This window comes from Ictalurus furcatus, chromosome 5, assembly GCF_023375685.1.
Source record: "Ictalurus furcatus strain D&B chromosome 5, Billie_1.0, whole genome shotgun sequence".
NCBI classification, from domain to species: Eukaryota; Metazoa; Chordata; class Actinopteri; order Siluriformes; family Ictaluridae; genus Ictalurus; species Ictalurus furcatus.
The window spans coordinates 18,985,701-19,008,467 of NC_071259.1; the positions used below are offsets into that span (position 1 = coordinate 18,985,701).

At 38.9% G+C, this 22,767-nt stretch overlaps 2 protein-coding genes across 3 annotated transcripts in view; both read left to right on the top strand.

Moving 5' to 3' along the window:
• grid2 (glutamate receptor, ionotropic, delta 2) overlaps positions 1–13,273 on the top strand; it is a 517,533-nt gene extending 504,260 nt beyond the window's left edge. For both annotated transcript variants that reach the window (XM_053625025.1, XM_053625026.1), the window contains 2 exons: positions 4,203–4,443; positions 11,419–13,273. In XM_053625025.1, coding sequence (XP_053481000.1) covers positions 4,203–4,443; positions 11,419–11,850 — 673 coding nt within the window. In that variant the 3' untranslated portion in view covers positions 11,851–13,273. The remainder of the gene's footprint in view (positions 1–4,202; positions 4,444–11,418) is intronic.
• A 7,194-nt stretch (positions 13,274–20,467) lies between these two features.
• On the top strand, positions 20,468–22,060 carry atoh1a (atonal bHLH transcription factor 1a). The gene has a single exon (XM_053625903.1). It carries the CDS (start codon positions 20,468–20,470, stop codon positions 21,272–21,274), a length of 807 nt encoding a protein of 268 aa, XP_053481878.1. The 3' UTR covers positions 21,275–22,060.
• Positions 22,061–22,767: the final 707 nt, after the last annotated feature.

Consider the following 22,767-nt stretch of genomic DNA (forward strand, 5'->3'; position numbering starts at 1 on the left):
AAAATAGACTTTTGATTCTTCTAGGTTTGTCCAGCCTTAATCCCTATGCATCATATCTCTCTCTATTTGCTCAAGTGCCAGAAGGTTTAGGCAATAGGGGTGTTAATTTGCCTGGCAACAGCTGCTAAAAACATGCAAGGTCATTACCAGACCTTCAGATCTAGATCCTCAAAATCCATCCATTTGCCATACCACATATCCTACAGAGGGGAGCCTGGAGTCTATCCTAGGGAACTCAAGGTTCAAGATGGGGGACACCCTGGATGTGGTGCCAACCCAGCACAGGGCACAATCACTCACACATTCACATAGACAATTTGGAAATGTCAATCTGCCTACAGCACATGTGTTTGGACTGGGTAGTAGACCAGAGTACCTGGAGGAAACCCCAGAAGCACAGGGACAACATGCAAGGTCCACACGCACAAAGCCGAGACAGAATTCAAACCCTCAACCCCAGAGGTGCGAGGCAAACGTGCTAACAACTAAGCCAAAGTGTCCCCGGCCCTAGATCCTAAAAATATGACATTTATTTCCTTTATATTCTTTTATAATTGCTGGAGTGGAGGTAGAGCTAATTTGCAGCGTCATGAATGATCCAATGCTGCACGCTTTATGGTAAGCAATCCTGTGGAGTCCCATGGACAGGCAGGTAAGCAATCAGTAAAAAGAAAAAAATGCAAATATGATGGTAACAATGCCCTGTGGTTTGCATTTTCATGGCTTGCCATTCTCTCCAAGTTATAGTGCATACTTTGATTAATTATATGGCATCCCCAGTTCATGTAATGGATTTTCACTTGAAAAGAAGTGGCTGGTGGTAAGAGAATGCATAGAGATGTAAAATTTGTCCAGGAAGTGTGTTTTCTACTGCCTCTGTGATTCATAACAACTCCACGAACCTGGTGAAATGCAGCTTATACTTACAGCTCTACTTACAGCTCTGGTTTACTAAACTATTACATTTAAGTCATGACATCTCTCGGAGTGAAATTGTGAGCTTTTATAGATGGGGATGGAGTGTAAATAGGTTTGGTCTGGCAGACTAGATCTGCTACACTGCTGCTGCTGCTGAGCGAGTATGAGTACGTGGGGTTACATTGGCGGAGAAGCATGGCTGATAGGCTGTTGCACGGCCAATCAGCACTCAGACAGTTTCATGGCTGAAGTTGGCATTTATGTGTGTAATACATTATAAAGTAGTGCAATATAATTCCATGTCACCATATAATATCTCATGTGCTGCACTTGGTGGAAGAGTATAATAATGTTTGTTAACTTTGTATCAGAGCAAAATGAATAGTTTTGGTTCGTTTGCTGTTTAATTTGCTTTGGTTTCACACTAAACATAATTCAGTGAAGCAAAAAATGAAAAAGGGGGCATGTTGGGCTGAAAATGTATTCATTAAACTCTTTCATTCACTGGTCAGAAATACAGCGATGGACAGAGGTAAACAAATCTTTGCCCAAGTGTTCATTGAAATCACAGCAATCACCCAAGCACAGAAAACGCAGAGTTAGCACTAAATAAATGATTCAGTTATATTTGTTTAGATAAATAACAAGTTTAAAATGTTTTGTGTGTTGCATCCAAAGTTTATTTTTCTCTTTTTGTTCATCAGTTTAAATCTCCAGAACGCATGTCATTTCTTCAGTGCTACAGCTCTGTTTTATGGCTCAGTTAGCTCCTTGTGGAACAGTTTAGCAGCTTGCATCTACCAAAGAATGCTGCAACCAAAAACACACATGTCTGGTTCACTTCTTGAAGCTGTGTCAATTCAGGGTCAGATTGCTTTCTCTCTGCAATCGAACCACGTTTAAGTTAACCGGACCAAGACCAGTTCATTTAGTTGCTCTTGGACCGGTTGTTCTGGTCCACACCCAAGTGAGATTCCCGTGTTCTCACTTGCTGAAATGAGCCACACCAGTGGGGAAAATGCACCATGTTCGATTTACACAGACTAAGTGCTGCAGAAATGAAAGCACTCTAAAGCTTAATTCAGCATTTAGAAATACATGTTTAACATTTATATGAATGCACTTCAATAGAGAAATAGATATGGAATTACAACCAGCAAGCAGGACAGACATTTTATAGCACCCTCAGTGTTTTGCCTCTGGTCATTTCCATGGTTTATCATAATAATTATAGGTTGTGTTTATTAAATTCTGCTGCTGTGGGTTCATGCCAATTTTCTCCCATACAATAATGCACACAAACAAAGGCTAATTGTGTGCTAATAACTCCCTCTGTGCAAAATCTTCAGCTTGCTAAATATTAACAGTTAATATTTTGTGAGTTACAAAGCAGGTCCATGAAGGTCCACACATCTAAAAATATAACAGCCTTTTCTTCTGTGTTTTTGTTCTATTTATCTTTGTCCTTTTAAAATGTGTCAGTTTGGTTAGTCTGGCTCTAAAGCAGCACATAGCCTATTTAGTCACATAGTAAACATTTCAGAAAGGACACTTAGATTGCATTGCATTTTCAAAGTTAATTTCTCAAAGCTTAGCAGCTTACCAATTTTCTGACTGTTAGACTAATGCTGCCTGATTTTAAATTGAACATTAATTGAAAAAATGCCTCTGACTGGACAGGTTAAGAATGAGAGTTTGGGGTTTTTTTAAGTGTTCATTTTAAGTGCTCCTCTGACTGAAACCCTATTTCATCAGTTACTAGGACTACTGCAGTGAGTAGAGCCATTATTTACTTTCGCTTGGTTGCTGTATGTCATGAAGTTAAAAGGTTGCTATTTGCTGAGAGACTTGCTGTTAGATGTTGTAATTGTCAGTGTCTCAAGGTTCCCTTTTCACAAATGTTACTATAATTGATAGGCTTCTATGATCTTATTTATTGAGGGTTTTTTTTTAACGAGTGAATGTCATGAACGTACACACATTACACACGATTCTCACATTCTGTTTGCATTTGTATATACAAATATATGTACAAAGTAGGATTATGGACCTCCCTGATGTGTACATTTGTGAATGTGTGTATTTGCGTGAGTGCGAGAGCACATGCATGACAGGTCCCTATTCGTCGCCTTTAGAGAATGTGTGTTTAGTGGTGCTCCCTGCTGTAGGTCCAAAAGACAGCGATGTGAACAATAAATCAGTGGGAAGGACTGTGATAAAGCTCTGTGTTCTGTATTCATCATCACGCTTGTCAGTGCAGTGTCATTAGTGCAAACTGCTCCTCTACATTAAAACATGACTGGTGGACAGGGAATTATCCGCCTGCTTTTTTGTGGAGACACTGCCCTCTAGTGTGGGCAAATGGAGTAGAAATTTGAGCACTGCAGCAACAGATGCCACTGGGCAGAACATAAAAAAGTGGATAATGGTGTCGTGCACAGACCTCTGCTGTGCAGTTTAAATGAGATAGTAATCCTGTAAAAATTAAATTTGGCTAGCAGTTATTGAGTCAGTTACAGTGGAATGCCAGATACATTTCACTCCTTTTATTGGGAAAATTTGTACTTAAAGGTAATCTGCAGTGTTTTACAACCTCATCTCTAAGTGTCTCTACTGTAGTGCATGTGCGATTACTACAGATAAGAATTTTGAAAAAAGTATGGCAGACATACAAGTATGGTCTGTATGTCAGACATACTATGTAATCTAAAGCTAATAATAAGCTGATTTTTAGTTGAAAGATGATTTGCAGTTATTCCACAACAAGCAATATATTACCTTTGGTAAAAGTAATGTTTCTATAAGGAGATGTTTAGTTAACATTTATGGTAGAAGGCTGGTGAGGGAATGACTATATTGCTACAACGTAAGTGATAACAGAAACTAACTTGTCTCACAGGTGCTTCAGTGCATTAAATGTAATGGTAAATGGTTAAAATGCATGATGTGTCTTTCATTAATAAATTAATAATTGTAATTTCTGTGGTATAAGAGGGGTGGTAACATTAACTCCACTTCACATAGGGCCACATGATACTACATTGTTAATTTTTTTCCTATAACAGCACACTCTGTTGTGTTTTACTCCTTACATAATACATAGCTATATAACATGCATTCAAAACTACAATCATTACACTGTAACAATCTCTGTACTCCAAATATTTTAATATAAGACACAGATAACAGTAAGTCATGCCAAAGCTTTTCTTATGTAATTGTAGTTTATCCACCTTTCCAACAATGGAGCACATGATCACATGTCTATTCTGTGCTGTGTTTAGGATCTTAGAGCTGCAGCAGAATGGGGACATGGATATTCTGAAGCTGAAATGGTGGCCCAGAGAAAGCCCATGTGACCTTTACTCTGCCATGGGCACGAAGAAAAGTGCCAGCGCCCTGGATATCCACAGTTTTGCTGGCGTGTTCTTTGTGCTTGCAGCCGGTGTTGTGCTGTCCTGCCTTATTGCCACTGTCGAGACCTGGTGGACACGGAGGAAGGGATCCAGAGTGCCCTCTAAGGAGGTGAGAATCACATGGGAAGGTCAATGAGAATGAAATCTCAATTTCAAATCTACTCTTTTTAAAGTAGGATTCAAAAGTCTGTCAATTGCAGTCATTAACTAGCTTAAATTCAGTTTTGGTTGCCTAGAGTCAGCATGAAATCATGCATACTGGTGTTTTTCTAGCATAATATCTTGTAAGGAGACTAGATTTTCTTTACACGGTATGGTGAAGGGTTTGACGACACATGACCAGCACATTCATATGTGGTTCTTCCCCAAACTGTTGCCACAAAGTTGTAAGCACACAATTGTATAGGATGTCTTTGTATGATGTAGCATTACAATTTCCCATCACTGGAACTAAGGGGCCCAAACCTGTTCCAGCATGACAGTGCCCCTGTGCACAAAGCAAGGCCCATGAAGACACGCTTGCCAAGCTTGGAATGGAGCCCCACTCAAGTGGCCTGACCTAAATGCTGACTGCTAAATGCTTAACTAAATGCTGACTGCTCTCCAGGCCTCCTGACCTGACATCAGTGGCTGACCTCACTAATGCTCTTGTGGCTGAATGAGCACCAATCCCCATATCCACACTCCAAAATCTAGTAGAAAATCTTCCCAGAAGAGTGGAGTTTATTGTAACAGCAAAATGGGGACTAAATCTAGAATGAAAGTGCATGTAGGTGTGATGGTCAGGTGTCCACAAACTTTTGGCCATACAGTGTATCATTAAATACAAAGTTCTTAAAATAGAGCCACGCTGATGAAAAAGCTCTTAAAGTAGAGCCCTGCAGACAAACAAAATGCAATGGTTTTTGAGACAAAGACATAAATACAGACTCTCAAAAGAAAAGAAGTAAATACTTTTTTGTCAGGGACTTGCCATGATGAAGATTTGGTCTTAAAATAGATCAAACAGGTGTGATAAAATCGATGTTCTCATAAGTGCATGCTCGTAATAATACCATTTTGAAATTCCTGCAAGGTCTACCAAAAATAAATTCCAATCGAAAAAAATGCTATAAAGCAGCAGCTGGAAGACTGGTTTTAATATCTCAAAGATAAAGGTTTTATTGGAACTTGCTAAATGCACTAAAATTCCTTTTGACGTTTTGATTTTTGTTAAAGTTTTTAAAAAATAATGGCAAAACCAAATACAGCATATTTCTTTTTGGTAGCTCAGGCATAGCAATTAAGATGTAATCGTAGCACTCTAAATGCACTTGAACACTCTCAACGGTCATTCTGTCTTGCTTTATTGCCCACTTAAAAAATCAAATGCATGTCAATTAGTGTAAATTGAAGCAACTTAAGAGGTAAAAGGGGGTTCAGCTTTTGAAAGCCCACATCACCTGAACAGCTTCTGGGCGAAGGACTGATTTAGCCTTAATTGCTTCATGTCATATTTTCAGACATCAAATTATACATATTTTAGTGAACACCACCCCCATTCCTGTTATCTGGTTATGTCTGAACCTGCTTGAATCCATGAAGTCCCTATAAGACACAAATCAAAAAAAACAAAAAGAATATACAGTAGCTACTGCTATAGATTGCCTTTTGAACACTCAGCAAGGCTTTGGCCCTGCATTGAGCCACTGGTTACCTCAAGTCTTTGTAACAGCTTTCATCTGGCAATGGGAGAGGCAGGTCACATATTGCCCCATAGCACGGCAGAAAAAAATTGTTATGATCCTGGCCACTGATGCCTTGCCTTCACAGACAAGGAATAATGTTGATCAAGAATTTTCAGGTGCATATTCTTTGGAGCAGGCTTTTATTTTGCAATCGCAGAAATGAATGCAAAGTCAAGCAAACTTTGCAATATTCTGAGGAGCTTGCAATTTTGAAAAATTCCCGAAGATTTTCCTCAGATTTGAGCCAAGACATGTCATGTGACGTCATTACAACGCACATTCATCATAAGCCCTCTTCGATTCACATTCATCAAACATGAGTACAGCTAAAAGTTCTCATTTTCCAACAAACATCACCGCAAAAGACCATGCAAAATAATTTTGTGCAATTGAATTTTGCCAATTCAAGTAGTTTTCTGCAAAAAAGCACAAAAAAACTTTCCAAGTTGCAGCACAAATTTTTGAAAAAAGCCACAGCAGAATCAAGCATTTTTGGTCACAACAATCACCAAAAAAAACCTGAAATCCTGTACAGACTGACATAACAGTTAAATCACCTCTACAGTGTATTACACTGCCATGATATCTAGTAACGTTGACTCTGGATTATATTATATTACCAGACCTGCCAACCATTACACATTTTCTCTATGAGCTCTGATGTAGTATGCGTTATTACTCAAAAATATCACTCTCCAAAAAGCAGTAGATTAGCCATTCAACATATAAATCTTGAATGATTCCTGCAGGTGTTTTGAACTCTCTGATATTAACTGACACCACCTCCTAGTCCCCCTCCAAATGTTGGCCATGTGGACATTAAACAACCGATTTGTAAAAGGATTATATTTAAAATGTTTTTACTGTTTACTGTGTATTACTGTGGAATCAAATGATACTACTGCTATCAAGATAATTAAATAGTTTATCTCAATGTTTTAATGGTAAATCACAAGCAGGGAAAAATCTATTTTACAGAAGCCTACTTTGGAGTCTCTCCATGTATACATTCATCAGACTTATAGTTAAAACATGAATTTCACTATACAGTTTAATACATTGCTATATAACTTCGTCCTATGTAAAATAAAAATCTTAAACCATGCTGGACAGTTGGTGAACAAAACTTTAGACTCACATGAGTTTAACATCATTCTGAAAGTATTCATATTTAGCTCATTTCCTTAAGTTTACAGCTCATTTACAGGCTGTTGTCTAAATTGAATGTTTATAGCAAATAGATGTACATTTATATTTATGATATATGATGTTAAACTCATGTGAGTCCAAAGTCCAAAAAAAAACAATTTACCTTGATATTTCTGATATATGATGTTAAACGCATGTGCGTCTAAAGTCCAAAAAAAAAAAAACAACTGTGCATGCTCTAATTATTTCTCTGGCTATGCATACCTATACTGTGAGTAAGCATAAGCACACAGAATATGCAGAGTAATTAATGGTAGTGATTTATTTGATTAGCAGCATAAGATGAAATGCAAAGTTGATTTCTTGTGAGGATTTCTAAAGTGGCTTCCAGAAGACTGGCCGTCACACTTGAACCTCCTCCCAAGTCCTGTGGTGCAATCACGCTGAGGCCGGTCTTCAGAGCACTCTTCCAGAAGGTTCCATCAGACTTGAAGCTTGGCAGAGCTTGCACACACAGGCACACATCGATGAGCACACTACTCACAGTCCAGTGATCAATCAGTTTAATGTTTGGAGTAAACTGATTGATAGAAAACAAAAGATAAATGCTAAGATGTCCACTTATACCACATTACCATGTTGTTGCAGTTACCACCATAGTATGGATATCTGTAATCTGTCACATGCTGGCCTAAATTTAAAGCATTGTTGTTTAAACTCACTATTTTCCATTGTCTGCATTTTTTTTTCCATTCAACAACATAGTTTCCAAATGATGTGTCCTTGATTCTTAACACATTTCTAACCTTTCCTAACTGCCCTCCATGTAATATCTCTTCGCTAACATCAAGTGCATTGAAACACCAATATAGTAGAATAAGAGGTTTGTGCTTGTGTCTCTGTCTCTTTACACTCACTGTCACATTCTGCATAAGTCATGGTGTAAGCTTGAGCCTGTTTCCACTCTCTGCTTCTCTGTGATCTCCGAGTCAGACCTCTTACTGCAGTGTCAAGAATTGGTGTGAGATGACAAGTCATCAAAACAAGTCTTTTTTTTTTTCCTTCTAAATGTGCCATGTTTTCTTAACACATGCCAATAGTGAAGAGATAGACAGCCACTGGGGTCAGGAGAAACAAAGAATGCACAGTGTGTTGAGCAAGCCATGCCACTGGCCAATTGTGTCCTTGACCAGAAAAGAAGTGACTTCAGATGTCTGTTATGTCATTGCTGTTGTGATTATGTGGAGTCCAGCGTGTCCTCTTTAAACAACTTTGTTCCATATTAAAAATATATATATATATAAAAAAAAAACTCAATTGACGTTGCTGAGCCCCACACAATCTTCTGTGTTGATCATGACTCTGACCTAAGGAACTGTCTGATTTTCTGCCAAAAGCAGCAAAAAACAAGTCATAAAAGTTTTACTGTCTTCATTTGAGATGACAGCATTCCATTTATTTGTTTTTTTATTTATTTTTGTTTTGTTTTGTAGATAAGTACTCTGTGTTGAGGGGGTTAAAGCGGGCGAGGGAGAGAAATGCAATATGCCATTTTTACCATCTCACCTTTCCAGGTATCTGGCTCCTTGGAAATAGAAAAGAACCAAAACAAAGTCTATATTCTGACTGTTTTGTTTGTTGTCTTTTTCTACTCATCTCCCACCTCTCTTAAACGAACCTCTCCCTCGTCCCATTTGCCTGATCCATCCATCTGTCCATCCTTACCGTCCTTCTGTTGGCTCGTGGCCCGCTGGCCTGAACAGACACGAGTTGACGGGCCGTCTGCCAGGCCAGACGAGCCTTGTCATGAACCTCGGAGTGACATCACACTCACGCTTAGGCCCACATCAAATCACCTGTCGCCTGCATGCTGTGCCCAGCCTCTGGACTCCAGCCTGCGCCACACATTTGCTATTCCGTCACGAACTGTCTTCTGCCAACACTGAGCCGCCCTCTCTCTCCCAATGCACCAAGCTTCAAGCCCACATAGGTAGTGGAATAAGTGGAATAAACCCCTACCAATCCACAAAGTGCACAATTTGCCTTAAGACTTGGCTATGGCGTAGGTACAGTAAAGTACAAATAAATACATTTTGCCTGTTGAGAGAGGATTTCCAGAGGTTTGATTATGCAGGGTGATATGCAGCATTTTAGACAAGCCATTACTGTATAGATGTTCTAAATCCTTCAACAATTAAATTATATACGGTGACTAATGTGCAGTGATATTTGTAATTTGACATCTATAGATTGGAACATTATTATAGTAGAATCTGTTGTAAAGAAGTACCTGCAGGGGAAGTGCAAAACAGGCTTGAATGGAAATCTATTGGAGGTCAGTAATTCAGAAATAATATATAGTAACTTTAATTTTCATTTAGACTGGTGCTAGAAAGAAAATAGAAAAGCCTGGTGCTGGAACTAATGTGAGTGTTACTTTTAACTAGCTGACAGTTCATAAATTGGAGCACACCAGAGCAACTACATCACTGAAATAAAAAAAAATAAAATAAAATAAAAAACTGCAGCTTAGATTCATAAGGCTCATCAATGTCATTCAACCTGAAAAACATGAATGATTTTTTTTCTTTGAAGCAGTTGAAATGATGTTCTTAAAATGGACAGTATAATCTATTTTCCATGGTTTTCACATTAAAAAATATTATCATTTGTATAGCCAAAGCTTGTTGCAACCCCATAGACAAAGACTCTGTATGCTAGCAAAGATGCCTCATCCCTTAACAAACTCCTCTACAGACAAATGTACACATGCACTTGCAGAGAAACAAACAACATGCACACAAACTATATATGGATCCCCACACTTCCTCTTATTTGCTTTAATCAGCTCCTTCACTCTATTATATGCCCCTTTCCTTCACAACCTCTCCACTGCTGATCTATATGGTCAAGTACCCATGAGCACCCTCTACATGTGTCCCTACAACTCTCTGAGAGATTAGGCTTCCCTTCAGGCTTCTGCTGCCAGCTGGGCTGCTGTTTTGTCCAAAAGGCTCACTGCAGACACTATGACTTCTCATGTGTGTGAATGTAGAGCATGACCTTACCTTCATCACTATACATCACCAACATATATATATATATATATATATATATATATATATATATATATATATATATATATATATATAATTCTGTGATTAAGGTAGTGGTTGGTAAATATCAAACAAAACAAAAACTGACTAGTTAATTTATTGGGGAATATTAATAAGCAACTTTAATAACTTTATTGGCATTAATATTAAAGATAGGGCCTCCTTACCATCTGGCAGCTCTACCATCAGCTCAGAGATTAAAAACTCTGGTCGAACATGCCCCAACCATGGTGAACAAGAGAAAAGGCAAATGATACAAACCACCAACATACAACCAATCAGGACAAGAAGGGTCCGTGTTTGTTTGGCAGTCATATTTTCCTTATCAAATTGCTTATCAAATTGGAAAGTTTCCAAGGGTGTACATTTGTGTTTTAAGGGTGTGGTTATGGATGGAACCCTGCAAGCAGGATCACTGGCATTAATATTTAATATCTCTTTCTGTTAAAACTGAAAGAGTCTGTCAAACTGATGTGCAAGATGTAATCATCTGGACACACAACTCAATTTTAGCCATTTGAACACTATAAAAGATTATAAAAGATGTTGATGACATAATAATTGCATAGTATTGTAGTATTTTAAAACTAAAGTTTTAATCTCCAGTTGTCCAATTAAGAATAGCATTACTGTTACACAATGCTTGATCCCATAGCAAAAAAAATATCCATTTGCCTTTGTTACTATAGTTCATTTGTCCTTTTTGTGCCTTTTCTTCCCTATGCCTGTTCACTTTTGTTGCTCACATTGCATTACAAAACTTGCACTACATTTCACTACCCTGTCTTTCCAATCCTGTTTCCATTTAAATCTCTATAATCACATATACATGTGATTTATTTTTGCCTTATTCATTACACATCTCTACAACGCTCACTGCTTTGTTTCACACTAACACATTCGTCTATACTTCTACTCCTCCGACCGTACACCCACTTTCCTCACTTTTATACCCCTTACTTCTTCTGTCCTCTGCTCCTGCTGCTCCTCACCCCTCCTCCTTCTTTCTTTCTCTCTGTCTCTCTCTCTCTCTCTTTCCCCCCACCTTTTCCCCACTCCACCTCTCCTACCTTTCTCAACCCCTCGTCTCAGGATGACAAGGAGATCGACCTGGAGCACCTCCACCGGCGTGTGAACAGCCTGTGCACGGATGACGAGAGCCCACACAAGCAGTTCTCCACCTCTTCAATGGATCTGACGCCACTGGACATGGACTCACTGCCAGCGGCACGCCAGGCCCTGGAGCAGATCAGTGATTTCCGTAACACACACATCACCACCACCACCTTCATCCCTGAACAGATCCAGACACTGAGCCGCAGCCTTTCTGCCAAGGCGGCATCCGGCTTCGCTTTCGGCGCCATGCCCGACCAGCGGACTGGCGCCGGGCCCTTCAGGCAGCGCGCGCCCAATGGAGGCTTCTTTCGCAGCCCCATCAAGACCATGTCCAGCATCCCTTACCAGCCCACACCAGCCCCATGCTTTAGCTATGGCAACGATCCAGACCGGGGCACCTCCATATGAGGAGGCACTCACAAAACAAGATACAAATGTAAATACCCGTCTTCTTCTTTTTTTTTTTTTTTGTCGTTTTTTGCTTTTGAAAATCTTTGCTTTTAAGTTTTGCTGTTGGGGGTGCTCGTCCTGCCTGAACTCACCTACCTGTTGAGGATGATGATAAATTTCATTATTGTCGTCGTGATTGTTGGGAGATCTCTTGTGTAAACATGACTTTGCCTTCATTTTTTCACATGTAATTTTGGGGGAGTTTTAAAAGACTGTATGAATATAAAAAATCATGGGATGTTTACATTTCCTTTGTTTTCTTTTGGTTTCCGGACAAAAAGGGATAAAAAAAAAAAACACTGCACTTTGCAGACTGACCTACAGACCTGCAATAACTTGAGGCTTATTTGAGAAATCTTGCTTCTCAGTTTATGCTGGTCAATGCTCTGTACCAAGTTAGGCCATGTGGTGTGGTGAGTTGGGTGTCAATAGCTAGAGAATAAAGTCCTTCTGCTGCTCTACACTGCACCTGAGCTCCAGACATATAGACTGATCTTTTGACATCTTAACGTCTGGCTATACCGTCTCTCTGAGACTTTTTCCACTTACACACTGGACAATGTATAAGAGAAAGATGTAATGAAAAAATATACATAAACCAAGTTAAAGCATAGAAGGACAAATGCAAATGAGGCCTCTAAATGTGTGTTGTTGTTGGGTTTTTTTTGTTTGTTTGTTTGTTTTTGTTTTCTGCTTTGTTTGAAATAGAACAAATCATTTTGTGTGGAATGTGTTTGATAAGAAAGTTAAACATGGAAAAAAAGATTACTGCAGGTTATATTTTGTTTCTTTTCTTTTTTTATATATATACATTTTGAGATCGCTTCAGTGCCATCATCTTACTGTTAGGTGTTATAGGTCTGAAGTCAAGAAGAAAACCTTCAAATTGATTCCTGAGTCTTAGACCAGGGGCTGTTTTTAATTCTTCATGTGTCCTCAAACTGGCACCAGGCCATCTGAAGGTACAAACAAGACAGCCCATTTTTGGGAATTATTTGAAATAACTTTCTATTTCCTTTCATAAACAGTAAGGGGTAATATTTATCTAACTTTTTTAAAAGTGCTAATTGTTCAAACAAGTCCATCAGTGTGTGACAGGTTAAAAAAGACACATTTTGAGAAGTTTAAAAATACAAAAAAAAAACCATGAAATACATTCAAACACTTTTCACTAACATTGTATTAATATGACTAATGTTAGTTGTTTAGAATGAGCTTTCAGTTTGTTATCCTCAGACTAATTCGCAAATGTTGTGTGTAGAGAAAAGCAACAGTGTTTTGATGACAGCATTCTAGGTGTACTTTTCTTAAGCTATGAATGACAATAGGAAAAAGTTTTTATTTAGTATTGAATTAAAGATTTTTATTTAGTATAAAATGAAGACATTAAAATGTATATTTTACATGGAGATACTTTTTGTTGAATTTAAGAAGATATAGAGTTTAACATTAAAGCCTTGCATTGCATTAGCCACCATTACACTAACTCAATTACCCAGAATCCCTCTGATAAGACAGTCTTTAAGGTTTCAATTTTAGTCATATTTTAACTTAATTTTTTTTTTGAGTTAGGGATTCATGAGTAAGTCCTTTTCCAAAAGAAAAAAAAACATGTAAGACTTGCTAAGCCTGTAACATTTTTAATTTCTTACATAGTATGTACAGGAGTTCCTTGATCATTTTCAACGATTATAATGTACAGTATTTAATATAGGCCTATTTTGTTGTATGTGTTGCATATTATTCTAATGGAACAAACTGAGGCCTCTGCTACAAGTGGCAAAGCTTTCTGTGTATAATTTGTCTAATAAACATGTTTTCTACAGTGGGTTTAATTGTCTTTGCTGTATCAGAGGACTTGCTTTTGCCACTGTATTTATTGCAATGACCAGTTGGTTCATGGTGGCTGTTTCATAGATATTTGATTAATGCAGAAGATGATATTTTCGATTTCAGTTGCAATGGTTTCTACACCACACCCCAGGTAGTGTGGTCGAAGGGCCGGGCTGGTTTTGGATGATCACTGAGCGTGTGTACCAGGCGTCATGCCCTCTGGCACACAATGAATAGCACAGCAGCCCATCGTATCATGCTTGAGTGACTTGAGAAGAGCCATGGCTACTAAGTGCATGTACAACCCCTCCAGTCTCACCCCTCGCAACACTTCAAAAGGCCAAGTTCTCGGCTCATCATTGTTGATCATATGAATATATGAGCTGTACATTAAAAATACCGTAATTTACAGTCATATTGCTCACAGCTGAAGGATTTTTGTGATCCTACATTTATGATCATTGTTACTGGGTTGACTGTATATGTTTGAAGTGTTCATTTCTAGTTCTGTTTTGACATTGATTGATTAATACAGACATGACCAAATATTAATGTAAAGGGTTTTTCTCATAAGCTTTCCAGCTTGAGTGTATTGAGTAACAATGTAGGCTATACATTTAATTACTTTGGTTATATTAGTTAATCTATCAGGTAACCCAGTAACACTTTTTTTAATATCAACTATCCTGTAATTGTCAGTCAAATGTCACTGAGCTGCCACAGTCAGTTGATAGTATGTTAAATGTGTACTGATAGTTGATTGGTGGTACAAAGTGATACTACATGCATAAATATAAATCAACAGTGTTTAGCTACAGTTTCTCAAAAGCCTTAGTTAAGAGAAATTTAATGAATGAGTTGACTATACTCAAACCACCATGAGTTGACTCCACTCAAAAAGTCTGGCAAAAAGCGGAGAGTCAATTCACAGCATGGAGGTCAATTCTACTGATGGATAACATGCATATACAGTAGAAATAAACATGAATATACACTATTCTGCCATAATATTAAAACCACCTGCTTAATTTTTGTGTAGGTCCCCCTTTTGGTGCCAAAATAGCTCTGATACACTGAGGCATCGACTGTCCAAGACCTCTGAAGGTGTGCTGTGGTATCTGGCACCAAGAGCTTAGCAGCAGATCCTTTAAGTCCTGTAAGTTGCAAGGTGGCGGCTTCATTGATCAGACTTGTTTGTCCAGCACGTCCCACAGATGCTTGCTTGGATTGAGATCTGGGGAATTTGGAGGCCAAGTCAACACCTTGAACTGTTTGTCATGTTCCTCAAACCATTTCTGAACAATTTTTCCAGTGTGTCAAGGTGCATTATCCAGCTGAAAGATATCACTGCCATTAGGGAATACTGTTGCCATGAAGGGGTGTACTTGGTCTGCGACAATGTTTAGGTTGGTGATACATGTCAAAGTAACATCCACATAAATGCCAGGACCCAAGGTTTCCCAGCCGAACATTACCCAGAGCATCACACTTCCTCCACCAGTTTGCCTTGTTCCCATAGTGCATCCTGGTGCCATCCACATGATGTAAACATTATTTATCAGACCAGGCCACCTTCTTCCATTGCACCTTGCTTTTGGTGAAGGACAGGCGTCAGCATGGGCCAATCTGTGGCTATGCAGCCCGATACACAGCAAGCTGTGATGCACCGTGTGTTCTGACACCTTTCTATCATATCTATACAGTAGCTCTTCTGTCAGATCAGACCAGACAGGCTAGCCTTTGCTCCTCACAGACATCAGTGAGCCTTAAGCACCCATGACCCTGTCACTGGTTCACTGGTTGTCCTTCCTTGGATCACATTTGGTAGGTACTAACCACTGCATACCTGGAACACCACAAGACCTGTTGTTTTGGAGATGCTCTGACCCAGTCATCTAGCCATCACAATTTGGCTCTTGTCAAAGTTTGGACCGTGGATGCACCAACACATCAACTTTGAGTACTGACTGTTCACCTGCTTCCTAATATATCCCACCCCTTGACAGGTGCCATTGTGATAGGTGCCTTGATAGGTGATAATCAATGTTATTCACTTCACCTGTCAGTGATTTTAATGTTGTGGTTGATCAGTGTAACCGGAAATTTGAAGAATTTGCCTTTTAGATGCACACTTATTTTTGTTAGTCTTGGTACATCTGGATATTTTCTTGCTTTACCTTATTCTTAAGAAATATTCTTTATTCTTAAATGTGGCACTTTGCAATAGTGTTTAGACTGTTTAATAAAAAACACACATGAAAAAATTATTATTAAATGTAAGAACCAGTCATTTCATGAGAGCTTCTTTTATAACTCTGTTACACTCCCACTCTAGCCTGGTATTGCCGCTCTATCTCCTGATCAGGTAATGCAATGTTCTGCTCTTCCATTTCTGACTCCTCATCCCCCGTCCTTCCACATGTCTCATTCTTTACTCTCTTACAGGGTTTTTATTAGATCACACCACAGCATTAGGAAGAACATCTTCACTTGGTGGACACCACAGTCTTTGTTGCTGATGTGTAATCATCATCCTCTGGATCTCTCTATTTTTTTTAAACATGTGGTTGATCATTATAATTCATAGTGTCATAAAGCCACAGTGTATCTGGCTGGACTACAGACTGGCCTAATAATTAAAATTTATAATTTTTGTTAGGTGAAGAGTGAATATGCATAACAGTGATCAAGCCACAAAATTAGTACTAAACAACAACAACAACAACAACAACAACAACAACAACAACAATAATAATAATAATAATAATAATAATAATAATAATAATACACACCTTATCCAAATAAGGAATTACCTAATAAGGAATTGACTGGGTTAGTCATTTTAAAAATGGCTTTACTTACTATTTTACCTAAGAAATTTTGGGGAATACTTATTCGCTAAACAGCATTATTAGTTAGTGAATAATTATAAAGATTATAAAATGCACTTCAGAATAATTCACTGGTACATGCACACACAAAAAAAAAAATTTTAAAGGCATATACTGACTTGCTTACTTAGTTAATATGAAATAGATATAGATGTATGACAGATAGATGTTATGCTGAGAATCAGTTGGTAGGCTTTTTCATGACAGTCAGCTAATAAATGGACATGTCCTGGCTTGGCTCACTAGTACCCCAATAGTATCTGGCTTGGCAGTGGAAGTCATAACAACGATTGGGATTATGGGTAATTTGCCTTGCCAAACCGAACCATGCTGCATGGTCCAGTGGGAATGCCCCATAAGTAGTCTACTGCCGGCGCATGGTGGCTTAGTGGTTAGCACGTTCGCCTCACACCTCCAGGGTTGGGGATTCGATTCCCACCGTGACCATGTGTGCGGAGTTTTCATGTTCTCCCCGTGCTGCAGGGGTTTCCTCCCCCAGTCCAAAGACATGCATGGTAGGCTGAGTGTATGTAGTGTATGAATGGGTGTGTGAATGTGTGTATGTGTTTGTTGCCCTGCGATGGATTGACACCCTGTCCAGGGTGTACCCCGCCTTGTGCCTGATGCTCCCTGGGATAGGCTCCAGGTTTCCCCATGACCCTGAAAAGGATTAAGCGGTATAGAAGATGGATGAATGGAATCCCCAATGCTAACAGTCAGATGCATATTAACAGTATAGGCAAAGGAGTAAATTGCCAATAGATTGCCCCCCCCCCCTCCTCCCCAAAAAATAAATAAAAAATAAAAATTAAATTAAATGAAATTAAAAACATCCAGAATGCAGTAAGAAATAGAACGCTAAAAAGAGCTTCACGTATTTTTTGTAGGGCTCCCACAGTCTCTAGAATCACCACAGTTAAGAGGGCCTTTATAATAATTACAGTTTTCTCCTTTAAACTTTTACTCTTTACATATTAGACATTGAAAATTACTTGCCATGGCTTAAGTAGGCTAGATGTTTCCTGTAGTCCCTGACCTTTCACTGCTACATTAGTACATGTTATGTTGCAGCACGCTCAGTGTCCACTAGAGGGCGCATATAAACCTTAGGTGCGTTGACTTTGTCAGTTGTACCCATAGGCTCTCCTACCTGCCATGTACAGGAGTTTAGATTACTATCATGTGAGCAGCAGTAAAGCACAACTGACCTTTTACAGCAACTTCAACCGGTGTGGTGAGAGGGGGGTTCCAGATAAATGTCCTTGAGTCGAGGTCCGGTAGCTTATCATAAAGCCTAAACTACAAGCAAATTATTATAGCTGTCATATAATGTTTAGATGATTACTACAACAGATTAATACCATATTATCATTTTAGATTCACTCAGTTGCAGTCGGGGGGGGGTTTATTTTCTATTTAAATTGAAAAATTGAAATGTACTTTCATAAAGGAGATTTTAAGAATAGGGGCTTTTTTGTTGTTATTGTTGTTGTGTGTCTTTTTTTTTATCAGCTAAGCGATATGTGGGCGTTTCCTGGGCGACAGGAATGAAGAATGCAGCACGCAGACTCGCTCGCGCTGAAGCCCCAGTGTGTGTCTTCTGTCCAAAGAGTCCCCCAGGCGTGTCCAATGGAACATAGAGTCCTCTTTGTCCCCGAGACACTTTAATAATCGGCAGCAACCATATCCAACCTGTTGTTTGCTTTAGGAACTCTTCCAAGACACGCAGGCTGACTGGACGCGGCTCCGGCTCAGTGCGCTCAGGCGCCAAGGCTTCATGAATACATCCAACACAAAGGTCCAGCGTCGGAAATGCGCCGTTTATCGCGCCTCTCATGCCATGTCTTCAAATCCTCTTCTGTTTGAACAGTACAAACATAAACGGAACATCTTTCAAGATTTGTGTTGAGAGTGTGTTATTAGACATAGTAACAAGAGATATGTGCAGTTGCTTTTGTTAACAAAACAACAACAACAACAACAACAACAACAACAAAAACAACTAATAGATGTTGTCCTTTTCACCGCTTCTGTAGTGTAAATCTTTTAGCAAATATCGGAAATGTTAATTAATCGTGTTCTTGTGTGTTTAGTAGTTAACGTTAGAATTCCGTTCCGAACATGTAGTTTTTAAAACGTAAAAGGATTACAGTATTTCATGATAAATAATAATAATAATAATAATAATAATAATAATAATAATAATAATAATTAGCAGCAGCATTATCATCATCATCATCATATTATTATTATTATCATTATTATTATTGTTGTTGTTGTTGTTGTTGTTGTTGTTGTTGTTGTTGTTGCTGTTGTTATTCTTCTTATTAGATAGATAAATAGATAATTTTTTCTGACTAATATCCGATGGTAGCCTACATTACATTTATTTCTTGCACACTGTAAAAAATATTATTATTATTATTATTATTATTATTATTATTATTATTATTATTATTAATGACCAAATAGATATTTTTTTTTGACTAATATCCGATGGTAGCCTACATTGCATTTATTTCTTGCACACTGCTAAAAAATATTAATATTAATATTAATATTGTTATTATTATTATTAATAATAATAATAATAATAATAATAATAATAATAATAATGACCGAATAGATCATTTTTTCTGACTAGTATCCGATGGTAGCCTACATTACATTTATTTCTTGCACACTGTAAAAAAAAATATTATTATTATTATTATTATTATTATTATTATTATCATCATCATCATCATCATCATCATCATCATCATCATCATCATCATCATCATTACTACTACTACTACTACTACTACTACTACTATTACTTTTTGTTTCAGTGTTTACGGCTCCAGAAAGTAAACGCCAACGCTGTGCTTTATCCCTTAGACGCCTTTTACCTAACAGGGCGTTTCTTACGTCTACTCAAAAGAACTTGTTCTAAAGAAAATGAAACGTGAGATGGTTCATCGTTCATAAGGGAAGTGTTGGATTGTCCACTTATAAAAAGAAACTACATAAGGTGTTAAAATCGGCTTTTTCCCCTTGAAATATATTATCTATATTAAATATATAGGGAAATATTATAAAATATATAGGGTATATTAAATGATTTAATGGCGTTGTGTTTGATTAAGTCCTGGTTAAGCTTTTAACTTAGGCTATACTAAAATACTTAATTAGCTTATTAAATTCTTAGATAAACCTCTATGCTCTACTTAAACGGGAAAATGAGATTTAAAGAAATCATTCAGGTTGGTCATGATCTGTTAAAGACACCGGGTTTAAAGGTGTGATGGTTTGATGGTCTCATTTGAGAATATTATGAAGTGGATAGAGTACATTTTGTACAGCATGTCCCATCAGCCCTTTCTTCACTGTGAGTGCATTTGCATGTCCATGCCAGCTGCACTGTGGAACACACGCCTGTGTGTGTTTGCACCCTGCTTGCGCTATCCACATTCCTGCACCTTTCTGCGCGCGCCTTGTGGGACGACCCATTGTGATAATAACACTCCAGTTAAACAGGCAGCGGTACTATAAAAAAAAAAGTTTGGACATAATAACCTGTCTCGGGTTCTCTGCGGCTTTCTCATTGGTCGGCCACACGCGCCTGCCCCGAGTGCTCTTATTGGTCAAAGCGCCACGCGACCTGCTTGAGAAGGGGGGCTCCCAGGCGCGTGCCGCTTTTAAAACCGGCGCTTCACATAGAGACACCCAGTAAGAAATCCTCCTGTGGAAGGAGTAAGCGCAACAGGTGCAGGAAGGAGACCAGAGCCCCCGTCACCTCACACGCACACACTGTTACTTCATACCTTTTTGGAAACCTCCGTCCCGACGTGACGTGTAAACACACGAAAATGGACGTCATGGGCAGCTCTTGCGAAGGCGCGAGGACGGCGGTGGAGTCGGACGCGGCGCGTGGGGAGCGCTTTCCGCTCACTTTGGCGCTGATGGAAGGCGGCGACGCACGCGCCTGGCTCGCTCCTGCACACGCGGAATACCTGCCGCACAGCTCGGGCTCCTCGAGCGCAGAGGGCGTGTCCGGTTCGCACTTAAACAAGGGCGCAAGGGTGGGGGGCGCCGTACGTGTGCGCGAGCTGTGCCGCCTCAAGGGAGCAGCGCGGGCGGATGAGGGCAGGCAGCGCGCTCCGACCAGCAAAGCCGCCAACGTGGTGCAGAAGCAGAGACGCATAGCGGCGAACGCACGAGAGCGCCGGCGCATGCACGGTCTGAACCACGCCTTCGACGAGCTACGCAGCGTCATCCCCTCCCTCGACAACGAGAAGAAGCTGTCCAAGTACGAGACACTCCAGATGGCACAAATCTACATCAACGCGCTGTCCGACCTGCTGCGTGCTCCCGGCGCAGAAGATGACGCGCATAATGGTGATGTCCTTCCGCCCGCCTACGGAGGCGAGAGATCAGCAAACTCATTTCCTGTTCAGCTTGCCGGCGTGCCGTTCCAGTATGAGGAAGACGCGTTTGTGTCGCTTGGAGCGAGCAAGTCTGCCTCTGAGTGCAGCAAAGACTCCCCGCGGTCGAGTCGGAGCGATGGAGAGTTCTCGCCACACTCGCACTTCAGCGACTCGGACGAGACACACGCGGAACTGCACAGCGAAGACGAGCTGAGTGAACTGAAGCTGAGCCGCCACCGCGCCTTTTAGAGACGTTAGAAGAGACCGAGATGTCAATCGTTTCTTCGTGTCAATCGTATTCGCCTTATTTTTTAGTGATTCCGTTTGAATTGGTTGTCCTAACTTTGATTTCATGACCATTTGAATTGTACGCTGTTGTTGTTACTGTTGTTGTTACTGTTGTTATTTTCAGCAACTTTTACGCCAATCTATTTGCCTTGTCTTGACACTGGCGAGCTTCCCCACGCCACGTCAACTGCCGCGCGCAGCAGTGCCATGGGCCCGGATGTCATGCAAAAACTGTCTTCCGAAAAAAAGTGACCCAGTTTATGCATATACGATAATTTCATAAAATACGATTGCTTTTGTTTGTTTGTTTGTTTGTTTGTTTGTTTAACTCGAAGAATTTACAACTTCTAAACTTCACTTGCACTTTAAATACGGGCCATAGGCTTGAGAAACACGTTTTGTAATAGAACGAGTTTTTTTTTCTGTTGTTTTTATGTAGCCTAGTAATGCCAATTTGTCAAGGATATTTAATATAGCCATTAGATGTTTTGTACATTTGTTAAGTTTGAATATTCGATTTCGGCGCGAGGTTATTATTTGTATTCAACTTCTGCTTGGAGATGGCGGTTAAAGTGTCTATTTATTTCAGTCTGCCTTGTCATTTTTATGTTGAAAATTAGCAAATTTGCCACATGCTTTATGTTTTATTTGATTTTGGAATAAAAAAACAACTATAAACAGAAAACGCTTATTGTATTATTTACTGCTGTTTGGATTGATCAGTATTTTCTCATAAATGTCACAAAATCGGACATGTAATGCTACTCTCTGAAGAAGTTTAATGTTTAAGGTGTTAGAACTACTAAATGATTCATTTTAGTGATTATAAAATAACTGCAGGTTATAAGGCTGAAAAACAACAACAATAATAATAATAATAAAAGATTTTCCGAATGTAAAAGCGTTATGATTTAGTCGCAGTAGTAGGTCAATCTGATTACTATTACTATATTATTATGAAATACATTGAAAATTGTTGTTGGATAGAGGCCTGATATCTGTCTTTAGAATATACACGAAATATAAAAGGAAAACACAAAAAGTGAGAGGAAATTGTAAAAACTGCAATAAACTATCAAATCGGTAGAGAAAGGTTTTATCCAGAATAGTAACAGAATAAATAATTTACTCTTGAAACCATTACTATTATTTACTTTCGAACAGAATATCTATCTATCTATCTATCTATCTATCTATATATATATATATATATATATATATATATATATATATATATATATATATATATATATAGTTAATACTACTAATAATAATAATAATAAAAAGAAAAAAATAATAATAGTAATAATAATAATGAATAAATCAATACGTTTAATACACGAAATATGCACGTTTGCATTCGTTATTTTTGCTAATTTCGCTCCTTGCAAACATGTTTTGTAACTTGCATAATTTGATATTTGATTTCCAATAACGTGCACGAAATGGCAATA